Consider the following 19,377-nt stretch of genomic DNA (forward strand, 5'->3'; position numbering starts at 1 on the left):
CTGCCGTGCTTGGGGTGGCAAAAAACATAGAGCCGCCCCTGAGGGCTTGGTTGGGTGCGTTGCTGCCCGGGGGGGGGCTGGCTGGCTGGCTGTGTGCCGAGGAAGTGAAAATGAAAGTGACTCACTTCCTCAGCAGCCAGCCCAAGCAAGGGGCTGGATTGGAATGCTCACACACAGCTGGGCTGGGGATAGGGTGACCAAATAGCATGTGTGAAAAATCAGGACAGGGGATTGGGGTAGGGTGACCAGATGTCCCACTTTTATAGGGACAGTCCCAATTTTTGGGTCTTTTTCTTATATAGGCTCCTATTACCCCCCATCCCCGTCCTGATTTTTCACACTTGCTGTCTGGTCACCCTAGGTGGGGGGTAATTGGTGCCTATATAAGACAAAGCCCCAAATATCAGGACTGGCCCTATAAAATCAGGACAGCTGGTCTCCCTAGCTGGGGAACACGTCTCTCCCCCTGGCTGGCAGTGATCCATCTCATCCGGGGGAGCTGCGCAGGGCAGGATGAGCTGCTGTGGCTCCGTGGGTGCCCCGTCCCTGAGATCAGATGCTGTGCTAACTTCACCATGGCTGTCGGTGGTGCCCAGTGGCGTGTGATCAGACCTGAGGGTTTGCTGCTGCTGTTGCTACTCTACACCCCAAGAGGTGGATTTTGGGGTCCTGCAGCTTTCTACCTATCTCCTCCTCTCCTGCAGCTGTTGGACCAGCAGGCTGGGGGTGAGCCAAGCATGACAGCAGTAATGTGTTGCCATTTAGATTGTCATTTAACAACTTCGCTTGCCAAAAATGCTTGCTAACAATCCTGCATCCAATTTCAATATTTTTTTTAAAAAATCAATATCTTAGCCAAAAACAGAAAATTAAGTTGTTGACAATTATTTGTGACAAGTTTGGTTTGGGGCAGGGAGTGGGCCAGTTTTCATTAGAGAAACAAAAAACATTGACTGGCTTTCCTATAACCCTGTTACTGCTAAATAGAGCCCTCCAACAACTGTAATATGCTCATCTCCTTACTAGCGTATAGAGTGACCATATGTTGTACTAAGATTCTCTTGCTTTTTTTTCCAGTGAGTCAGTATAGCTTTTGCAGCCCAGAGGTTGGGCAGCCAATTTCTTACGTTTTCACAATGTTTTGTCCAACTTTCATAAAGTAAATACATGGTTAATATGAGTTAAAAAGGCCAGGGACACTTCCTTGTGAAGAATCTGTGCAGCAGATCATGCTAGAGCTGTGAAAATGTCAGTTTTTGATGGAACTTTAGAGGCAGTGATTTATCATGTATTTCTGGCAGTGCCCAAAATGTGCTGCTATTGCTAACGTCTTTCCAAACAAAAATAAGGCACAATAGGACTTCTGTAACATTTCTGTGCTACCTTAATCTAGATGAGATGATTCTGTGCTGACTTCATTTTGGTCACTGTGTGCTTTACCTAGGAATAAAACTAGGGTTATATTTTCCCACTGCTTGGAAACCCACCTTATTAAACTGGATAATGCCATTGATCTATTTACAGTATAAGGTTGATATAGAGTTGTAACTAACATTAAGACTGATGCCCACTATACATTTAAAACTAAAAAGTGGCTTTGTAAAAATGACATGGGTTTCCAACTCTACTGTGTCTCATTCAGGGTGGAGCGTCTTGTGAGGTGTCTTCACACTAGCTCAAGGTCACAGGCTCACAGCTATCTTATATTAGTTATTTTAAATAATATTTCTGATAATCTGACAATAAGATAAACAGTTATTTCTTTAGAAAACACTCTTAGAAGTTATGTTGTATCAAAAACAACTTTCCAGGTCACAAAAAAGAAAATGGAAAGATGAAATAGGATTAGCTATACAAGCACAGAAGGGTTCTATACTTAAGTTTGTACGTCATGAAAACAACAAAGTTGATCAAGATCAGGGTTTCTCAAACTGGGGTCGCCGCTTGTGTAGGGAAAGCCCCTGGCGGGCCGGGCCAGTTTGTTTACCTGCCCCGTCCGCAGGTCCGGCCGATCACGGCTCCCACTGGCCACGGATCGCTGCTCCGGGCCAATGGGAGCTGCTGGAAGCGGCGGCCAGTATGTCCCTCAGCCCGCGCCGCTTCCAGCAGCTCCCATTGGCCCGGCCCGCTTTCCCTACACAGGCGATGACCCCAGTTTGAGAAACCCTGATCAAGATCATCAAGTAACTGCCGAAGAAAATTTTTATGCAGACGAAGCTCAAGAAACGCAACAACACACAGAACAATAATTTGAAACAGATGCAGACACAAAACAAGAAATTACAACAGTTGAAACTGTACTAGCATGGGATATAGATGACATTGGCGCATGGCCGCAATCTTTAAACAATGAATTACGTGCCATTATACTTGAGAAAGGCCCTGTGAGAATAAAAGGTCTTGAATATCCTAAAGACATTAGAGGTAGGAAATTCACAGAAAACAATTATTACAAAAGACTTTCTAACGGTGAAATTGTCAACAGAGGGTGGCTTGCGTACTCTAAATGCAAGGATGCTGTATTTTGTTTCCCATGCAAGATTTTCAGTACACCTCTACCTCGATATAATGCTGTCCTCGGGAGCCAAAAAATCTTACCGCGTTATAGGTGAAACCGCGTTATATCGAACTTGCTTTGATCCACCAGAGTGCGCAGCCCCGCCCCGCCCGGAGGACTGCTTTACCGCGTTATATCCGAATTCGTGTTATATCAGGTAGCATTATATCGAGGTAGAGGTGTAGTTGCAATTTTAAGATAGAAACCATGGGTATTAATGATTGGAAAAATCTTGATCACACATTACCGCAACATGAAAAGGCACAACACCACATTGAAAGTATGCACAAATGGGGTGAGCTTGAGTGTAAGGTTAAAAAATCAGACAACTCTTGATGCCCCAAATCAAAAATTGCTGGAGTCAGAGAAGCAGCATTGGCATCGTGTTCTTGAACCTCTATTATCTATTGTTGAGTATCTATCAATAAACAATCTTGCTTTTAGAGGAAGCGTTGAGAAATTATTGCAGCCCAAAAATGGCAATTTTTTGGGCCTTGTACAACTGCTGGGAAAATTTGACACAGTGATGAGTGAACTTCTCCGAAGAGTAACTGAAAATGAAATACCACTATTTGGGACCAAGAATTCAAAATGAACTGATCATGCTAATGAGTGATAAAGTGAGAGACAAAATTGTTTCATTGGTTACTTTGGCAAAATATTTTGCCATAATTCTAGATTGCACTCCGGACATAAATCATCAAGAACAGACGTCCTTAGTAGTGAGATTTGTTGACATTAGTGATTCAGCACAGATTACAGTTAAGGAATCATTTATCACATTTTTAGAAGTAGAGGACACTACAGGTTTTGGACTTCTTCAAGCTCTCCTTGATGAACTAAAATGAATGGGATTGTCCGTAATGAATATTAGAGGACAAGGCTAGGATAATGGTGCCAATATGAGAGGATGCATTTCTGGCGTGCAAGCTAGATTGCTGGCAGAAAATCCACGAGCCTGTTTTTGTTCCGGTGCATGCCACAGCCTTAATTTGATTGTGTGTGATGTGGCCAAGTCTTCTGTAAAAGCGATTTCTTTTTTTGGTTTACGTGCTCTTTTCAGCATCCACTCAACGATGGCAAATATTCAGAGCACATGTCAACGGTATTACCGTTAAGCCTCTATCTGAGACACGCTGGGAAAGCAGAGTAGAAAGTGCAAAAACGTTGAGATATCAATTTGAGGACGTTTATGAAGCACTGGTTGCTATTTCGGATGAAGCCAGAGATCCAAAAGCTAAAAGTGAAGCACAGTCATTGGCCTCTGAAATAGCCAACTTCAAGTTTCTAACATCTGTCGTAATTTGGTATGACATTCTTGTTATAACCTCAAGTGTAAGCAAAATAATGCAGAGTCCAATGATGCAGCTTGATTCAAAACTTACCTTACTAAACAACACACGAGACTTTTTAGTGAAATACAGAGAAAATGGATTCAAAGAAGCACAGGTTACAGCGAGAGAGCTTGCACAGGCACTCGGTGGAGAACCAAAATTTCCATGAACGTGACATGAGTTTCAAGGAAAAAACAGCAAGCGGAATATGAAGGAGCAGATGAGCCCATAGACGATCCAGAAAAGAAATTTGAGGTTGAATTTTGTAATGTTGTGATGGATAAAGCAATATCTGCCGTTAATGAAAGGTTTCATACCTTACGAGTACACCATGAACAGTTTGGATTTTTGTATGACAGAACTAAATTCAACGAAATAGGAAAACAAGAGCAGCAAATGACAAAGTGCAAGAACCTAGAGAGCCTCCTGAAGCACGGTGATCGTTTTGATTTAAATGGACTTGAACTGTACGAAGAATTGAGTACGCTGTCACCAATGTTGCCACATGCGAAATCGGTGATGGACATTGTACGGTTTATTCATACCAGCAAACTTGTTGACATATATCCTAATGTGTACATTGCCACTCGTATTCTACTGACGATTCCTGTAACAGTAGCATCAGGAGAACGGAGTTTCTCAAAACTAAAGCTCATTAAAAACTATCTCCGCTCTACAATGAGTCAGGAACACTTGCTATTCTTGCAATCGAACAAGACATCGCTTTGTCTTTATCATACGAAGACATTATTACTGATTTTGCAGCCAAAAAAGCCAGAAAGATTGCTTTTAATGAAAAACAAATCCTTGTTTCAATACCTCTTCATAGAAATTTCCAATAAAATGTTGACACATTAAAAAAATTATATTATTTGCATCATTCTGTCAATAAATCAGAATGTTTTCTATAGCGCTACTTCGTTAGTGCAAGTAGAGTCCATCAGCATTACAGTGGGCTTAATGAAGTTAAACTGTTTTTAATAAAGTGCATGTGGCAAGTTTTCCAATACCGTAAGCTTATGTTTGTGTTGCTAAGAGCAAGTCGGGCATAGGGGCACCAGTTTAATAATCCCGCCTAGGGCACCATAAATCCTAAGGACGGCCCTGGGCGCAGCCCATGCAAAGGATGCAGGGGAGAGCCACGTGACAGAGTCGAGAAGAGAGCTCAGCTGTAAAGAGGCTTTTTAAACATTTCCGGGTCTCTTCGGAAACGAATCAGACTTTGCAGAGCTACTGCAGCCTTGGCTCCGTCTCCAGGGTGGTCGTCTGTCAGAAGCAGAGAGCAGTCTCATAGTTTTTGTATGTTGCTTAGCTTGATTCTCGGCAATGTAGGCCCTGATTCCCAGTTACGCACATGCTTTACTTATGCAGTGCAAGCAGTCCCATTGCTAAGTGGGAGCAGTAGTTTGCTAGAGGGCTATCGGAAAAGGCTGCCCCTATAAATGATGAATGGAAACAAGTTGCTTTTAGTGCAGACCAGGCCTTCGAAATCTGAGTGTTATAGAGATGTAGGGAGACACCCTCACCTTCCTAAAAATATTTTGTAGTGGTTAATTATCCTATCGTATGGTCTTTAAAAGGTGGCCCACTGGAACCTGAAGACTAAGGGCTTGATTGTACATGCAGCGCGTGTCACATAAGACAGACTGTATTTGAGTGCCTGAGTTATAGATGATTTTACGAGGTGTGTCGTGGATGATTGTCAGCGTATCTTCCAGCAAGTTCAAGCCCTTAATTTTGAGAAAGCGACAGTATCCAGTCATATGACGCATCCCCCTCTCCCCCGCACACTCACACAAGCCTTCTCGGTTACAATTTCTGCTCTTTTAATTAGCTGCTAATGGGAACTATGATAAGCTGCTGATGCTTCTTAATGACTCCATAAAATAAAGACGGATAAGGCACTGACAGAGCCATGCAGCGTATCCAGGAGGAGTAAATGGAAGCAGGCACAGGACTGAGCGGTGTGGGTGCAGGCTTTCAAAGCTGGGACAAGGAATCTCTCTGAAGGCTGGAGAAATGGCAGGCGTCCTCTATGTGGATCCAAAGAGGAGCCTAGAAATATGGCAGCAGTTAACAGGCCTGTTGGTGTGACACCAGTTGGGCATACGCTAAATTATGTCTCCTAATCATTTCCATTGAAATGGAAATCAGAATTGAACTAGACATGGAGGGACTTGGAAGCCAGGGCCGTCAGTGGCCTTTTCTCATTTTTTTTTTTTGAGGATTTTGGGGATGCCAGGGCAGTCAGTTAACCCAATGGGCTCCTCGGAGTGTTTGGGAGAGACTGGGAGTGAAAAGTCCAAATAGAATTAACACTCCAAAGAGGCAGCATGACAGGCCCCGTGGCCTTTTCTAGGTTTTTTGAGGATTTGGGGGATGCCAGCTTTCAAAGCAGCCTCAGATGGCACCCGTAGCGATCTGTGTAAGCAAAATGCACATGCCCATCAGGTAGGGTGACCAGACAGCAAGTGTGAAAAATCAGCACTTCCCTTCCTGCAAAAGAATTTGTTATTTCTAAACTTATTCCTGTTCCGCACTGGGACAAAACTGAGACGACCTGATATTTTCCATGGGGGGAGAGAGAGAGAGATCCCAGAACAGCTCGTTGCTCCAGGCACTCACCTGGGGGATGGGAGACTGGGGCGTTAAGTCCCTGCTCTTGAACCTGGATCTCCCACATACCAGGGGAGTGCCCTAACTCTGGGCTATTAGCTGTCTGGGGTTTAGACCAGAAATACCGTCCTGGACCCAAGAAACTCCTACAGTCCTGCATAAAGTTTTGGTTTGGACAAACTGGCCTTTTCCAACTGTTTTGTTGAAAAATTCCCACCAGCTCTGCTTTGACTCCTCAGCCCGGCCTGCTTAGGTGGGTGGATGCTGGCATTTTGTGCCCACTCTCTCAGGCAGAGGCTTGGGATGAGGGTAGGTACCGGCCATGTTTTTCTAAGAACATCCTTTTGCCAGCCAGACTATCTGTAATACATTAAAACACGGGTATTGGCTCTGGAGACAGACCCCCGTGTTTTTCTCCCAGCTAGGAGCAAGGTGGGTTATGGACACTGGCAGCATGTGCAGAAGGACCCAGACAAGATTAGTTGGTCTGTCCTGTCTCGTGCTGCTGCAGCAGAGTTCTGCAATGCAAGAAGTAGAGGCTGGTTTTACCTGGGTCCTCAGGTACACATGGTGGGAGTAGGGCGGAAATAGTCTGTTTTCACAGGAACGTTGACTCAGACGCCTGGAGGAGTCACTGGGACTCAATGAGATTTCCATGAAATTTGAGGCCAGGCAGCAGCTGCTCTTCCCTGTGTGCAAAATCATTTTAAGAAAACTGTTGGCAGCCAGCCACTTCCCCATAAGGACAGTCAGTGTCTCTGTAGCCTTTCTTTGGGGTGCATAGAATGCACAGTGCACTCGTTCTATCTGGGGGGGGTTGTACTATACTCATCGCCATGGTATTGGAGTGCCACGTTTTCATACCATCTGACCTCAGGCGTGGGACCTGGACAGCCATTTTGATATCCTCCACGTACGTCTAATACATACAGGCTGATGTTAAAAACATCATACAGAGCCCAGGGAAGTCTTTTTTTCCCCCTCCATGATGCTGCAGATATTCCAGATTTCACAGCGAGTGGCTCAACGGCCATGGATGCAGAGATAGCTGAGGGCAGTGTGCTGAACCCCTTTGCTCCCACTGAGTCCTACCTGACTCCTTGAATAATGGGACTTCTTAGAGAGGAAGGTGAGGCTCAGCATGAGTAAGGGGGGTCAGAATCTGGCCCTGAATTTTTGAATTCAGCCACTGAAGCAACACATGTAAAGTTTTGCCTGAAAGAGCAGTAGAACTGGAGGAAGCCATCTGAGATTGCATCGGGAAGCTTGTTTTCCTTATTGCCACAGCTGAGTTTGATGCTATTCAGAGTCATCTCTTTTTGCTCAGGAATGCCTAACCCCTCTGGCTTACAGGGAGATCAATTTCTCTCAATCCTAAAGATGATAGTCTGCTAAGGAGAGAGAGAGGAAGCTAGCCCAAGGCAGCTGTACTGCAGTTTGGGCCACTTACCTGTGGGATGAATACTCAGAGGACATTAGTTATTAGTGTTCCTATCTCCTTAGGCCTTCTGGTCAGCGTTCCCCTGGAAGAAGAAAGCTTGGGATTATCTAGATATACTGAAAATGTGAAGTCACGGCTGCACATGGCGGGCAGGCATGAGCCATTGATTGCCCAGAAATAGCAAGAAGAAGTCAGAAGAAAGCTGTTTCTCGTCTAGAAACAGAAACGTGTTTCTTCACCGATGGCCTCTTTCCCTAATGAGCTCTTCTCCCTCCTTAGCTCAGCAAGGTCAAAATCGGGTCAGGCCCATGAGAAATAGCTGTAAATTAGAATTTAAAATTCTACTTTTGCTCTTTTGATTTGAATGCTGTCTGCTTGGAGTATGCTCATCGCTTCCTGTCAGTTGCTCAAGAGTCTTGCTCAATAGATAGCAAGCTGGAGTTTGTCTTCTCTAAGGCTGTATCTATACTCTCAGGTAGCGGTGTGATTCCCCTGCTCAGGTACATGCACACGCACTAGCTGTCATCAAGCTAGCGAGAGTATAAATAACAGTGTAGTGCGGTAGCACGGAGAGCGGCAGGGGACACATGGCTGAGTACAGACCCACTGTTTTCAGGTAGGTGTGTAATAGAAATCATAACATAACAGCCCAGCAGATTGAAATCCTTATCATAGACATAATAGGCTAGAGCTAGGAAAATAACTGATTTTATGATTTGCTGGCTGCTCAAAAAAATCATGGAAAAATAATGGTTTCGAGTTGACCCCAAACAAAAAATGATCATTTTTTTCCTGCAAACTGCGGGGGGAGGAGAGGGGAGAGAAAAAATCATTTTGTGTCAAACAAATCGTTTTGTCCAACCGAAAACGAAATGTTTCATTTTCAAGTTTCTTTTTTTATAAAACGAAAGCAAATTTTGAAACAAAAAGGTGTTTTGAATCGAAAAATTGAAACGTTTGGTTTCCAAATGTCAGAATGAAAAATTGTTTAGATTTTTGGAGGATTTTTGCTTATTTGATTGGTTAGGTTTTTTTATTGAAACCATTTGACAAATTTGCAAAATCTTTCAGTTGACCCGACTCTGCATTTTTCCGGTGGGGGTGGGAGGGGGGGAGTTTAATCTGAAAGGTTTTGCCCAGCTGTACAATAGAGTGACCAGTAGAGTCTGCTTGATTTGATTTTTTTTTTTAGTATTGTCAATTAGCTTTCTTTCTAAAGTTGTTCAAACCAGCAAGTCTTGTTACTGCTGATAATCAGTGGCTTGAAAAGTAACCCAAGTACATTAGGTTGGTACAGTCAGGGCCGGCTCCAGGCACCAGCTGAGCAAGCAGGTGCTTGGGGCGGCCAAGGGGAAGGGGCGGCACGTCGGGCTCTTCGGCGGCAATTCGGCGGAGGGAAGGACCTGCCGCCGAATTGCCGCCGAAGAAGAAGAAAGCGGCGCAGTGGAGCTGCCGCGGATCGCGTTCGCGGCTTTTTTTTTTTTTTCCCCGCCGCTTGGGGCAGCAAAAACCCTGGAGCCGGCCCTGGGTACAGTCCAGCCTAGGGACTCAAGTGACAATTCCTACATTACAGAAGCCAAAACGTACTACCTATATTTATAGCATCTCACCCTTCTGTTACCACATAAATCTGTTAAGCTTTCAATAGGAACTGTGTAACTTCCCCATTGTAGCTTTTTGATGCCTGAGTCAAGCAGCCATGTAAATGAAGCCTTAATTATTTAGGGAATGTTTTGTGTATCCTTTTAAAGTGAAATGTTTGAACACATGGTGACAAGACTTGTAAATCAGTGCTGGAACTGCAGCCACATGATACAATTAGAGCTCTCATTGTCAACAAATGATCATGCAAATTTGTTCCCTCTGATATGAATCAATAAGGAGACTTGAACAAGCATGTATTAATATGGGGTTGAGGGGTGGGGAAGCTGCCACATGATCCTAATGGGCGGGGGGTTTGGGGGGATTATAATGATATAAGTATGATAGTGTAATGATATTATAGTATGATATAAGGCTGTTGATCTGTGGAAATCAATCTGTAGCTCTAGCAATCAGGAATGAGCTAGACCTCAGCTAGACCTGGTTACAGCCCAATGCTTTACCAGGGTTTGCAGTCAGAATCGCAAGAGCCTCTTAATTCCCCCAGGGCATTATTAGAGGAGGAGGTAATTCTGGGGATGGGGCTAGAGATAGAGAGCTTGTCTACAGGAACAAGTAGGTCGCAGCAAGCTAGGGTGCGAATCTACCCCACACTAGCCTGCTGCTCACTAACTATCCAAGTGAACCCTGCTAGCGTGCGTTAAGAGTTTGTTAATGTGCTTTGATTTAGTCCTCTTTGAACCAGGACTAGATCAAAGCACATTATCAAACTCTTAATGTGCGTCAGCAGAGTGCCCACAGACAGTTAGTGCGTGGCTGGCTAGAGCAGGGTCAATTCACACCCCAGCTTGCCAAGACCTAAATGCTCCTGTAGACAAGCCCTGAGCCTCGTGTGGCTGCAGCTGGCCAATCTGGAAGCAGCATTGGGGTGTCTGTCCAACCTGCCAGAGAACAACCCTCCCCCCCACTAGAACTTCGGGCCACCATTGTAAATTCAGTCCTGAATCTGTATGACTGCTGAGTCTGCAGCTATGCTCCCAGGCAGGCGGTCAGATGCCATGGTGATGGGCAAGGTATGAATGCGCAGATAGACAGTTAGCGAGGTCTTGGGAAGCCCCGTATTTTGGGGATGTGTTAGCTTTCTGCACTTCACTCCCTCCTGTTCCTCCTACCCTCATTCTCCCCAATCACCTCTCTAACTGCTGTCTTCATCTCATCTCTTCTCCGGGCCTTACTCAATGGCCCCTGGGGCTGGAGCCACCTCCCTCTTCTCAGATGCCAAAAGCTTTCCTTCCCCTCCTCATACCGTACTGTGTTTGGGGTGGTGTCCAGCATGTATCTCAGTCCCAGTTCAATAAATGAACTCGTGGCTTTGCTGGGGCTGAGACTTCAGCCTCGAGACTGGTGCTTTTCCTAGATTTTTAAGGCCAGAAGGGACCGTTGTGATCATGGAGGCCACGTCTACACTAGGACACTTGACCAGTAGAGGAGTACCACCATACTAGCCTGGCAAAGCACTCCTAGGGTGGACGCAGATATCTTGGCAGTCCCGCCCCCCAAACTAAACAAGCTACACCCGTAAAGTTTGCTAGTATAACTGCATCTGCCCATGGGACTTCTGCCCGCACACTGATGTCGGTCAGAGATCACAGCTCTTCATGCCCCTGAGCGACCCAGCAGGACTCTGTAGTGTAGACATAGCCTATGTCTGACCTCCTGCATAACACTGGCCTTTCTGGAAAGGCAGCTGTGTTTCTGACACACCTAGCCCATTGGTGAGTGTGTGTTACCGGCCCCCTGTTGTGCCTGACCTGCAGAGGATAGAAGTCTGTGAAGCCTGGGCTCTTAAACTCAAGCTGCAGCAGCTTGTGCTTTTAGCTCTGGAAGTCCCCGGTTCAATCCCTGGTTTGTTAGCCAAGAGGGCAGCTGTCACGCTGACATCCTGCCTGGCTACCGCTGCATCTTGTACCACAATACCCGTGCGATCCTGGTTTGCCCACCGTCCCTGTCAGTCTCTCTGAGTACAGAGTCTCTCTTTCTGCAGATTCTATGCACGAACGCTTGCCAGACAAATTGCTTTCGTGACCTTTTTTTCCCCCCTTTAATTAACAAGAAGGGAGCAATTGCCACTTGTCTGCGCAGTCAACAAGGAGGAAAATATATTCAAGGCTGGAGATGAGTAAATTACACTTATCTCTTCAGCCCTGAACAGCAAGTGGGGTGCAGAGGCTGTTTGACTATTCATAACGCTGGTTTATAGACTGCCACAGGCTGAGGTTGCATCATTACCATTGGACAGTCTCTAACGTGAGATGGAGAAGCGGTGGGAGCTCTTCCACCTTGCTTTTGATTCTTCTTCTCCCTGACCTCTGTCGTGTTCTCAGATTCAGTAGTGCCACGCACACGCAGTCGAGTGTGGTGTCTTTCCCGACGGAGAAGAGACGGGACCCTGCTCTGACAAGCACGAAGAATAGTTTTGATGGACACAGCAGCTGTCTTACTCCTAGACTGATTGATACCGAGGCTGTGATTTTTCAAAAGAGGGGAGGCCTGAAGTTAGCCCCCTAAATCCCCATTTCAGCACCTAAATCTGTGGCTTGATCGTCAATAGGGCCACGCACCCTGCAGCTGCCACTTGTAACTGATTTAGGTGCCTAAATATGGACTTGGGAGCCTAACGTTAGCCACCCTGTTTTGAACACCGTAGCCAGCCTACGCTGCTGAGTGTCAGCATGCTGAGGGCGTGTTGACACTGCAGTCAGACCTGTGACCGCAGCACATGTAGGCAACCCCACGCTAGTTTTGATCTAGCTCGCTCAAATGACAATCGCAGTGAAAACGTGGCAGCACGGGTCGTACAAGCCCACCCAGGACCCTGGGTTTGTACTTGAGTAGCTAGCCCATGGGAGCACCTGTGTTCATAGAATCATCAAAGATTAGGGTTGGAAGAGACCTCAGGAGGTCATCTAGTCCAACCCCCTGCTCAAGGCAGGACCAATCCCCAACTAAATCATCCCAGCCAGGGCCTTAAAAACCTCTAAGGAAGGAGATTCCACCACCTCCCTAGGGAACCCATTCCAGTGCTTCACCGCCTTCCTAGTGAAATAGTGTTCCCTAATATCCAACCTAGACCTCCCGCACTGCAACTTGAGACCATTGCTCCTTGTTCTGTCATCTGCCATCACTGAGAACAGCCGAGCTCCATCCTCTTTGGAACCTCCCTTCAAGTAGTTGAAGGCTGCTATCAAATCCCCCCTCACTCTTCTCTTCTGCAGACTAAATAACCCCAGTTCCCTCAGCCTCTCCTCGTAAGTCATGTGCCCCAGCCCCCTGATCATTTTCATTGCCCTCCGCTGGACTCTCTCCAATTTGTCCACATCCCTTCTGTAGTGGGGGGCCCAAAACTGGACGCAATACTCCAGGTGTGGCCTCACCAGTGCCGAATAGAGGGGAATAATCACTTCCCGCGGCTTCCTGTCTATTGTGATTCAAGCTTGTTCGATCACAGTTAGCTTGGATATATCTACACATGCTGCAGTCACGCCTTGATTGCAGTGTAGACATACCTATAGAAGTCAGCAGCAAAACTCCCATTGATTTCAAAGGGCCTGGTCTTTCATCCGTTGTCTCCTTAAGTCCTAGGTTCAAGTAAACAGTCACAGATTGTACTGTTGCAGTTCACTACATGCAGCAAAAAAATTTCTGGATCCAGAGGTGACTGGAATACTTCAGTTCCAACGCTCTTGCCTCACTGTCCGTGATCCCAATACACAAAAGAAAAAAAATCCCCCACCTCCTTTCACGGGCTGGGGGTCTGATGTACCCAGCTTTGCTTGTTTGCATTGCATGTGCAGCTCTACAATCTAATATTACAATAACTGGATGCTATCAGGTGCTGCTGTGAACGTCATTCATTCATTTATCTCTGCATGGTGACCCATTTCTGAAGGACAAAGCTCAACTCGAGCTGGAAGGGGGAAATTGACCGGGTTCTCCTTTATCTAAAACATTTCTAAATGGATTTAAACACAAACACAATCATTTCTTGGTCCCCGTTCACTAAACGTACCACACTACAAGAAAGCAAAGCTGACAACAACCTTGAACGGCAACTATGTTGGCTGTAGAATCCGCAACATGCCGGCAGGAGCCGAGCTTTCTAGAAGAACAGGCTCCCCATTGGTAAACTGAGGGTAAACAAAAAGTTCCGAACATCCGTGTTTAAATTCAAGCGGTGTCGGAGGAGAACCAGACTGATGAGCCATTTATTTTGGGACGTGTTTGTGGAAGACTCAGGTTGAGCTTTGGGGCAGATCCCCCGCTGCTATAGAGCACCATAGCTGTGTTGACTGTCAGTGATGCTATGCTGATGATCTGGCCTTTTTCATGCCTACCACTGTCCTTTCCCAGCAGTTAGTCACAGCTTTCCGATCCCTGATGGAACTGCAGAATATCGCATTTGAAACGTTACATTGTTGTTACTGTAGTACCAAAAGCATGCTAGGAGCTTTACAGACAAGTCAGAAGCTAAGCTCCCAACCCCAAGAGCTTACAAACTACCCAGATCAGGTCTCACATCCTTTAAGAACATGCAATTTATATGGGTGGTGGCAGTGTGCCTCTAATCTCTACTCTGCCCTCCTACATGTGTGTCTTAACATCTAGAAAGAATCCCATGATTCACTGCTGTCTCTCCTGTAATACACATCAACCTTTATTTGATGGGGGGACCAATAGGTTGAAACTCTTGGGTGGGCGGATTTGGAGGTGAGGTTCATCTGGCTGTATAGTACTTATATGATCCATTTTGATGGGCATAAGAAATAAGTGGCAGTAAGGGGGATCTATCAAACCCCACTAGTCCCCTTGTAAAGCCTGCTTTAACTTGAAGGAGCAATGGAACAAAGGTGGTTGACTGATCTGTCTCCACTTACATGGATTTTGAAATAGCCTGTTTGCAACTCCCTGGGCCATTGTCACCTCTATCAGTTATCATAATAAGATTGTCAGTTGCCAGGAGATGTGAAGTTTCATGATGCAGCAATTGTATTGAAAGAAGAGATGAATCCCAAACAGTAATGTTGGGTCCCAGCAGAATATGATCATCCATTTTGTTAGGGCAGATAGGCAAAGCTAGAATCTAACCTCGCAGGGCTTTCTTTCATCAAGGGTTTTGTGGCAAGCTGCCTGATTGAAATTCATCAGGACTACAGCATCTTTAAACACATACCCCTCCCCACACACACACAGACAAGATATGACAGTAGAACTCTTATTTGACTCACTGGGGATTGAGGAGCTCATAAAATTAGAAAGGACATAACATGTAACACCTCAAAATTCCAGCTGCCAGCTGTAGCGTGATTGCAATGCTGTATGAGTGGCGAACAGCTTTTCAAGAGCAGAGGATAAAATACTTAAAGACAATCTGAGTCCCAGTGGAGAGGTTTTTTGAATTACTCCACCATGGAATTACAGTAGGTATGGTGCATAGCATCACTTTCTTCTTGTCCTTCACACCACTGCAAAGGGATTTCCAATAAGGCATCAGGACGTGAAGGGATTTTGACTTGTTCTTCACCAATGCCACTTTCGTGATGTGATTTCTATTTTTGTATTCACCATCAGGAAAAATGGCCCAGACAACTGGTCATTTGTAAGACTGGTGTTCGTAAAATCGAGGTTCTGCTTTTATTATCATTTAAGTGTTTTGCTGTAGCACCTAGACTCAGATCAGAGCCCCTTTGTGCTGGGGGTGTATGGACACATAATGACAGACTGTCCCTGCCCTGAAGAGCTTACACTCTAAACGGGCAAGGCTGAGGCACAGAGAGATTAGGGAGGGGCATTTCAAAGGTGCCTAAGTGATTGATTTAGGAACACAAATACCTTTGTTCCTTTCATTGGGACTTGTGCTCCTAAGTCACATAGGTGCTTTGGAAAATCCCACTCTAAGGGTGTGTCATACTACCCGCTGGATCGGCGGGCAGCGATCGATCCAGCGGGGGTCGATTTATCGCGTCTAGTCTAGACGTGATAAATCGACCCCCGAGTGCTCTTCCGTCGACTCCTGTACTCCACTGTTGCAAGAGGCGCAGGCAGAGTCTACAGGGGAGCGTCAGCCGTCGACTCACCGCAGTGAAGACACCGCGGTGAGTAGATCTAAGTACGTCGACTTCAGCTACGTTATTCGCATAGCTGAAGTTGTGTAACTTAGATTGGTTCCCCCACCCCCACACCCCCGCCCAGTGTAGACCAGGGCTAAGTGACTGAATGGGACCTTCCTAATTCATGACAGTTTGTTGTAACTGCTAGAATAAAGCCACACAATAGAGTGGGTTTAGAAAGGCCCTGGGTGTCCTATGTTACACCCACGCCATCAGCCTGTGTTCTTACCGTTTCAGTTCGGTAGTTCAGTGCCATCCTTGGGAGCAAATGTCCTTAGGTTGGTCTGGCCGTCATTTCCACACTAGCGATATTTCATCTCCCAGGAGCTTCTTCCCTCCTGGGTCTGTGTGCATCAGACATTTCCTTTATGGTGCCGGGGCTCCGTGCCCAGTCTTACATAACGGAGTTTTCAGCTCTCAAATGGCCTTATAATCTCAGGACTTCTCTTCCAAGCAGCAGCGCTATTAGCACCAGCAGAGTTAGCTGACCTGAAAGAAGCTGGTCAGGAAATAACCTTTGCCAAGTGACATCTGTCTAAGTTTACATTCAATACAAAACAATAACTCTTGCCCGTTGTTTATTTAAGACGGGCGTGCTCTCATGGAGCACCTCATCCCATTTCACTTACTACACCACGTTACGTAAACCCATTGACTTACCTGATCTTTCGCTTCTCTCTCTTGAAAACAGGCATGCGAGCCCAGCTGGCCTTTTACTGACAGCTGTAGTGGCGGTTTCTTATATGATTGCAATGCTGTATGAGGGGTAAGTAGCTTTTCAAGAGCACAGGATAAAATAATTCGAGATAAAGCCGGAGTCCCAATGGAAAGGTTATTCCACTTAGCCCACCATGGAGAAAAAGAATGTTTATTTTTTTTCAGTCACCTTGATAATGGACAGATTCAGGTTATAAGACGGCTCCTAAGGAAAAAGGAGATTAGGTATTTTTAATGGCCGTCTCTGTCTTGAATTTACATGGTAACGACAATAAAGAAGTCCACAGGAGTAGAGTGGATATCTTGACTGTGCACTGCAAAAACTAGTTTGCATTCCTTTTCTGGGCTCCTCTGATCTTTTCCACTGCACTCTCCAGGCACATGCTGAATGTGGCTGCTTGGAATATCCACCAGAGGCATCAATTGTACTTTAGCAGTGACACATAATTCAAATGCCCTTAAAGGCGATCTGCAAAGGATGAAAATGGGAGGTTGGGCATTCGCTTCTGATGAATAAGAGAGAGCCTGAAAAGCGAGGGGCTTAGTGCCCTGAAGTTTTGTTTCCCACTTGGTTGTTCATTTTTCTTTACTTTCATTTTTGTCTTGAAGGGGAGCGAGAATAGATTTAAAGGGCTAGATCCTCCTTTGGCCATACTGCCCACAGCTTGAGCCAGAGCATGTGCAAACAAAGGGGGCTTAGAGCTCACCTCTGCTGCCCTCATCCTGCTGCGGCTCTGGGCAGAGCCAGTCCGCCTGCACCAGGTTAGAGCAGCCTTGAGGACTGCTCTCATTTACGTCAGCAGCCAGTGTTCCAAAGAGGCTGAAAAGCCCAGGGTTGGCATAGCACGTGATAGTATTTCGGCCCTTCCCAAGCTACACTAGCAGTCAGGAGAGGGTTGTGTAGGAGCCCTTGTGCCCACTCTGTGCCACCAAAGGATCACCATTCCCCTGGGGTGATCCTTCTGGGACTGGACAGCAGGCTTTAGGGCAGGAATATGCCTGCAGTGAGAACATAGCCCAGGCTCTGCGCTTGGAACCAGTCTCATTTGTCTCCCTACGGGATGAGCCTCTTGCCTTCCCCACAGTCAGGGATTCTGGGTATTTCCCAGGGTGGGTGGTCCTAGGAGCTGTCATTAAAGCTGGATGGATTTTGAAGACCTCCAAGTCTTGTCTCTGGCTGTCATTGTCCATTTCCCCCTTTGCATACATCAGCGGTAGCGGACATTTCTGAGCCTGCTGCAGAGGGAGCTGGCAGCCTCCCCTAAGGCAGCGAGGGGCACCTTTGCAAAGCACCTACAGGGGTGCAGGGGGCTTAAAGCTACATCGACACCCTGGGCCTTGTTTTGTCACAGACTTGCATGCTGCAGGCAACAGTCACAATCACTAGATGACTCACACATGGGGAGAAGGGGCTGGAATCTTGCTCCTAAAACAAAGGCTAAAGGAGAACTTGGTTAGCTGATGCTAGTAGCAGGTCCCATACTCTTTCCGCAGGCCCAGCCACTAAGGGTGAGTAGTATAGTACACATACCTGCAAAGCCAATGCATTAGAGAGTGCCACCCACACAGCTGCATTCCAGCCGAGAGGTATGGGAATTACCCGGACTGCTGTATTGTTTCTTGTTCCAAAGCAGAGTCTCCCTGATCTCTAGGTGTTAAGAGGGGACAGAAGCAGAGATCATGGTATCCGTTTAATGGCACATAGTTGTCTTGAATTTTTTTCTACCTTTCCCCACCCCCAATAGACCCTTCACAGAAGAAATCTATCAGCAGAAACAGAAGGCGGCAAAGAACAAATAGCAGCAGCAGGTGTGTTTGCAGAGTACTGAGGAGAGCGCAAGAGCCGGGTGATTTCAATAAGGGGAGTCGGTCTGCTGGGCCATCCACCTGCGCGAGATAATTTGACGGGATACGAGAACTCAGCCTGACTTCTAATTATGCCCTTCCCCAAGCTTTGCATTCGCTGACTCTTTCTAATCCCTCTCTCTAGTTCTCAAGAGATTTTGAACTTCAAACCCCCACAAAACCCAGCTAGGAGGGTTTCTTCACAATGAGTTTTGTTCCCACTTCCCAGTTGGTTCCAAAACAGCCAAGGCAAAAGTGTTTTGATTATAGGCTTGAACGTGAAAGAAAGGCAAAACCGGCAGGGAACCTTGAAGTTAAACGTTTAACCTCTATAAAGCCGCAAGAAAAACCCAGCTACTGCATGAGGCCAGGGTTCAAACGTAACAGGTGCGATTGTGCAAAAGCGCACATGCGCTCTGTGAGCCTGCATTGTGGACATGCCAACCAGGTAAAGCCATGCCTGACTGCCCCATTGCAAGTGGAGATCAGGTCATTCCAGACACACATTTGCACATGCTTGTGTTATGAAAATTTAGCCCAAGCGGCCTGATTTTTAGACTTGCACGTGTAAAGTCCTGTGCAAAAAGGCTTGGGCAAGTACCTGGCTGGTCTGCACGCACAGTTACTGCCATTGCACCTTTTGCTAGTCTTAAATTCACCAAAATTTGGTCAAGATTTTCAAAAGTGACTAGTGATTTTGGAGGCCACAATTTTTTGGATGGCCAGAGTGAGACATCTTCAAAGGACTAATGGTCAGGAAGTGCTGAGTGGCCATCGGGCCCCGTCAAAGTGCCTCAAGTTGGGCATTCAAAATCACTAGTCACTTTTGCCAGTCTTGGCCAAAGCCCTCTTAAGCTTCCAGCCTACTCTCTAGCATCAATGCGCATCAGATTAGACCTGCCACTGGTCCTACAAAGCATGCCTCATCGCAGCCAAAAGGAACCATGCAAGAAACGGTTCTCCAAAGAATTCTCTTTTTCACTTGCAAACAGCAGAAGTCAGAGAATCCCAGGATCTTGGTGTGGATCTGAGAGGTGCTCAGATGGTGATGACATAAGTCTTTTTTATTTTTCTCTCTCTTTCTCCTTTGTGAGACAA

The 19,377-nt window shown here is 46.2% G+C and overlaps 1 protein-coding gene across 2 annotated transcripts in view; it reads left to right on the plus strand.

The window, feature by feature from the left end:
• The window catches only part of PEMT (phosphatidylethanolamine N-methyltransferase), a 97,171-nt gene extending 78,059 nt beyond the window's left edge, over positions 1-19,112 (plus strand). For both annotated transcript variants that reach the window (XM_065412138.1, XM_065412139.1), the window contains exons 6-7: positions 16,409-16,483; positions 18,180-19,112. In XM_065412138.1, the coding sequence (XP_065268210.1) occupies positions 16,409-16,483; positions 18,180-18,234 (130 nt within the window). In that variant the 3' untranslated portion in view covers positions 18,235-19,112. The remainder of the gene's footprint in view (positions 1-16,408; positions 16,484-18,179) is intronic.
• The last annotated feature ends 265 nt before the right edge of the window (positions 19,113-19,377 follow it).

The sequence above is a fragment of the Emys orbicularis genome, chromosome 10, assembly GCF_028017835.1.
Source record: "Emys orbicularis isolate rEmyOrb1 chromosome 10, rEmyOrb1.hap1, whole genome shotgun sequence".
In the NCBI taxonomy this organism is placed as follows: domain Eukaryota; kingdom Metazoa; phylum Chordata; order Testudines; family Emydidae; genus Emys; species Emys orbicularis.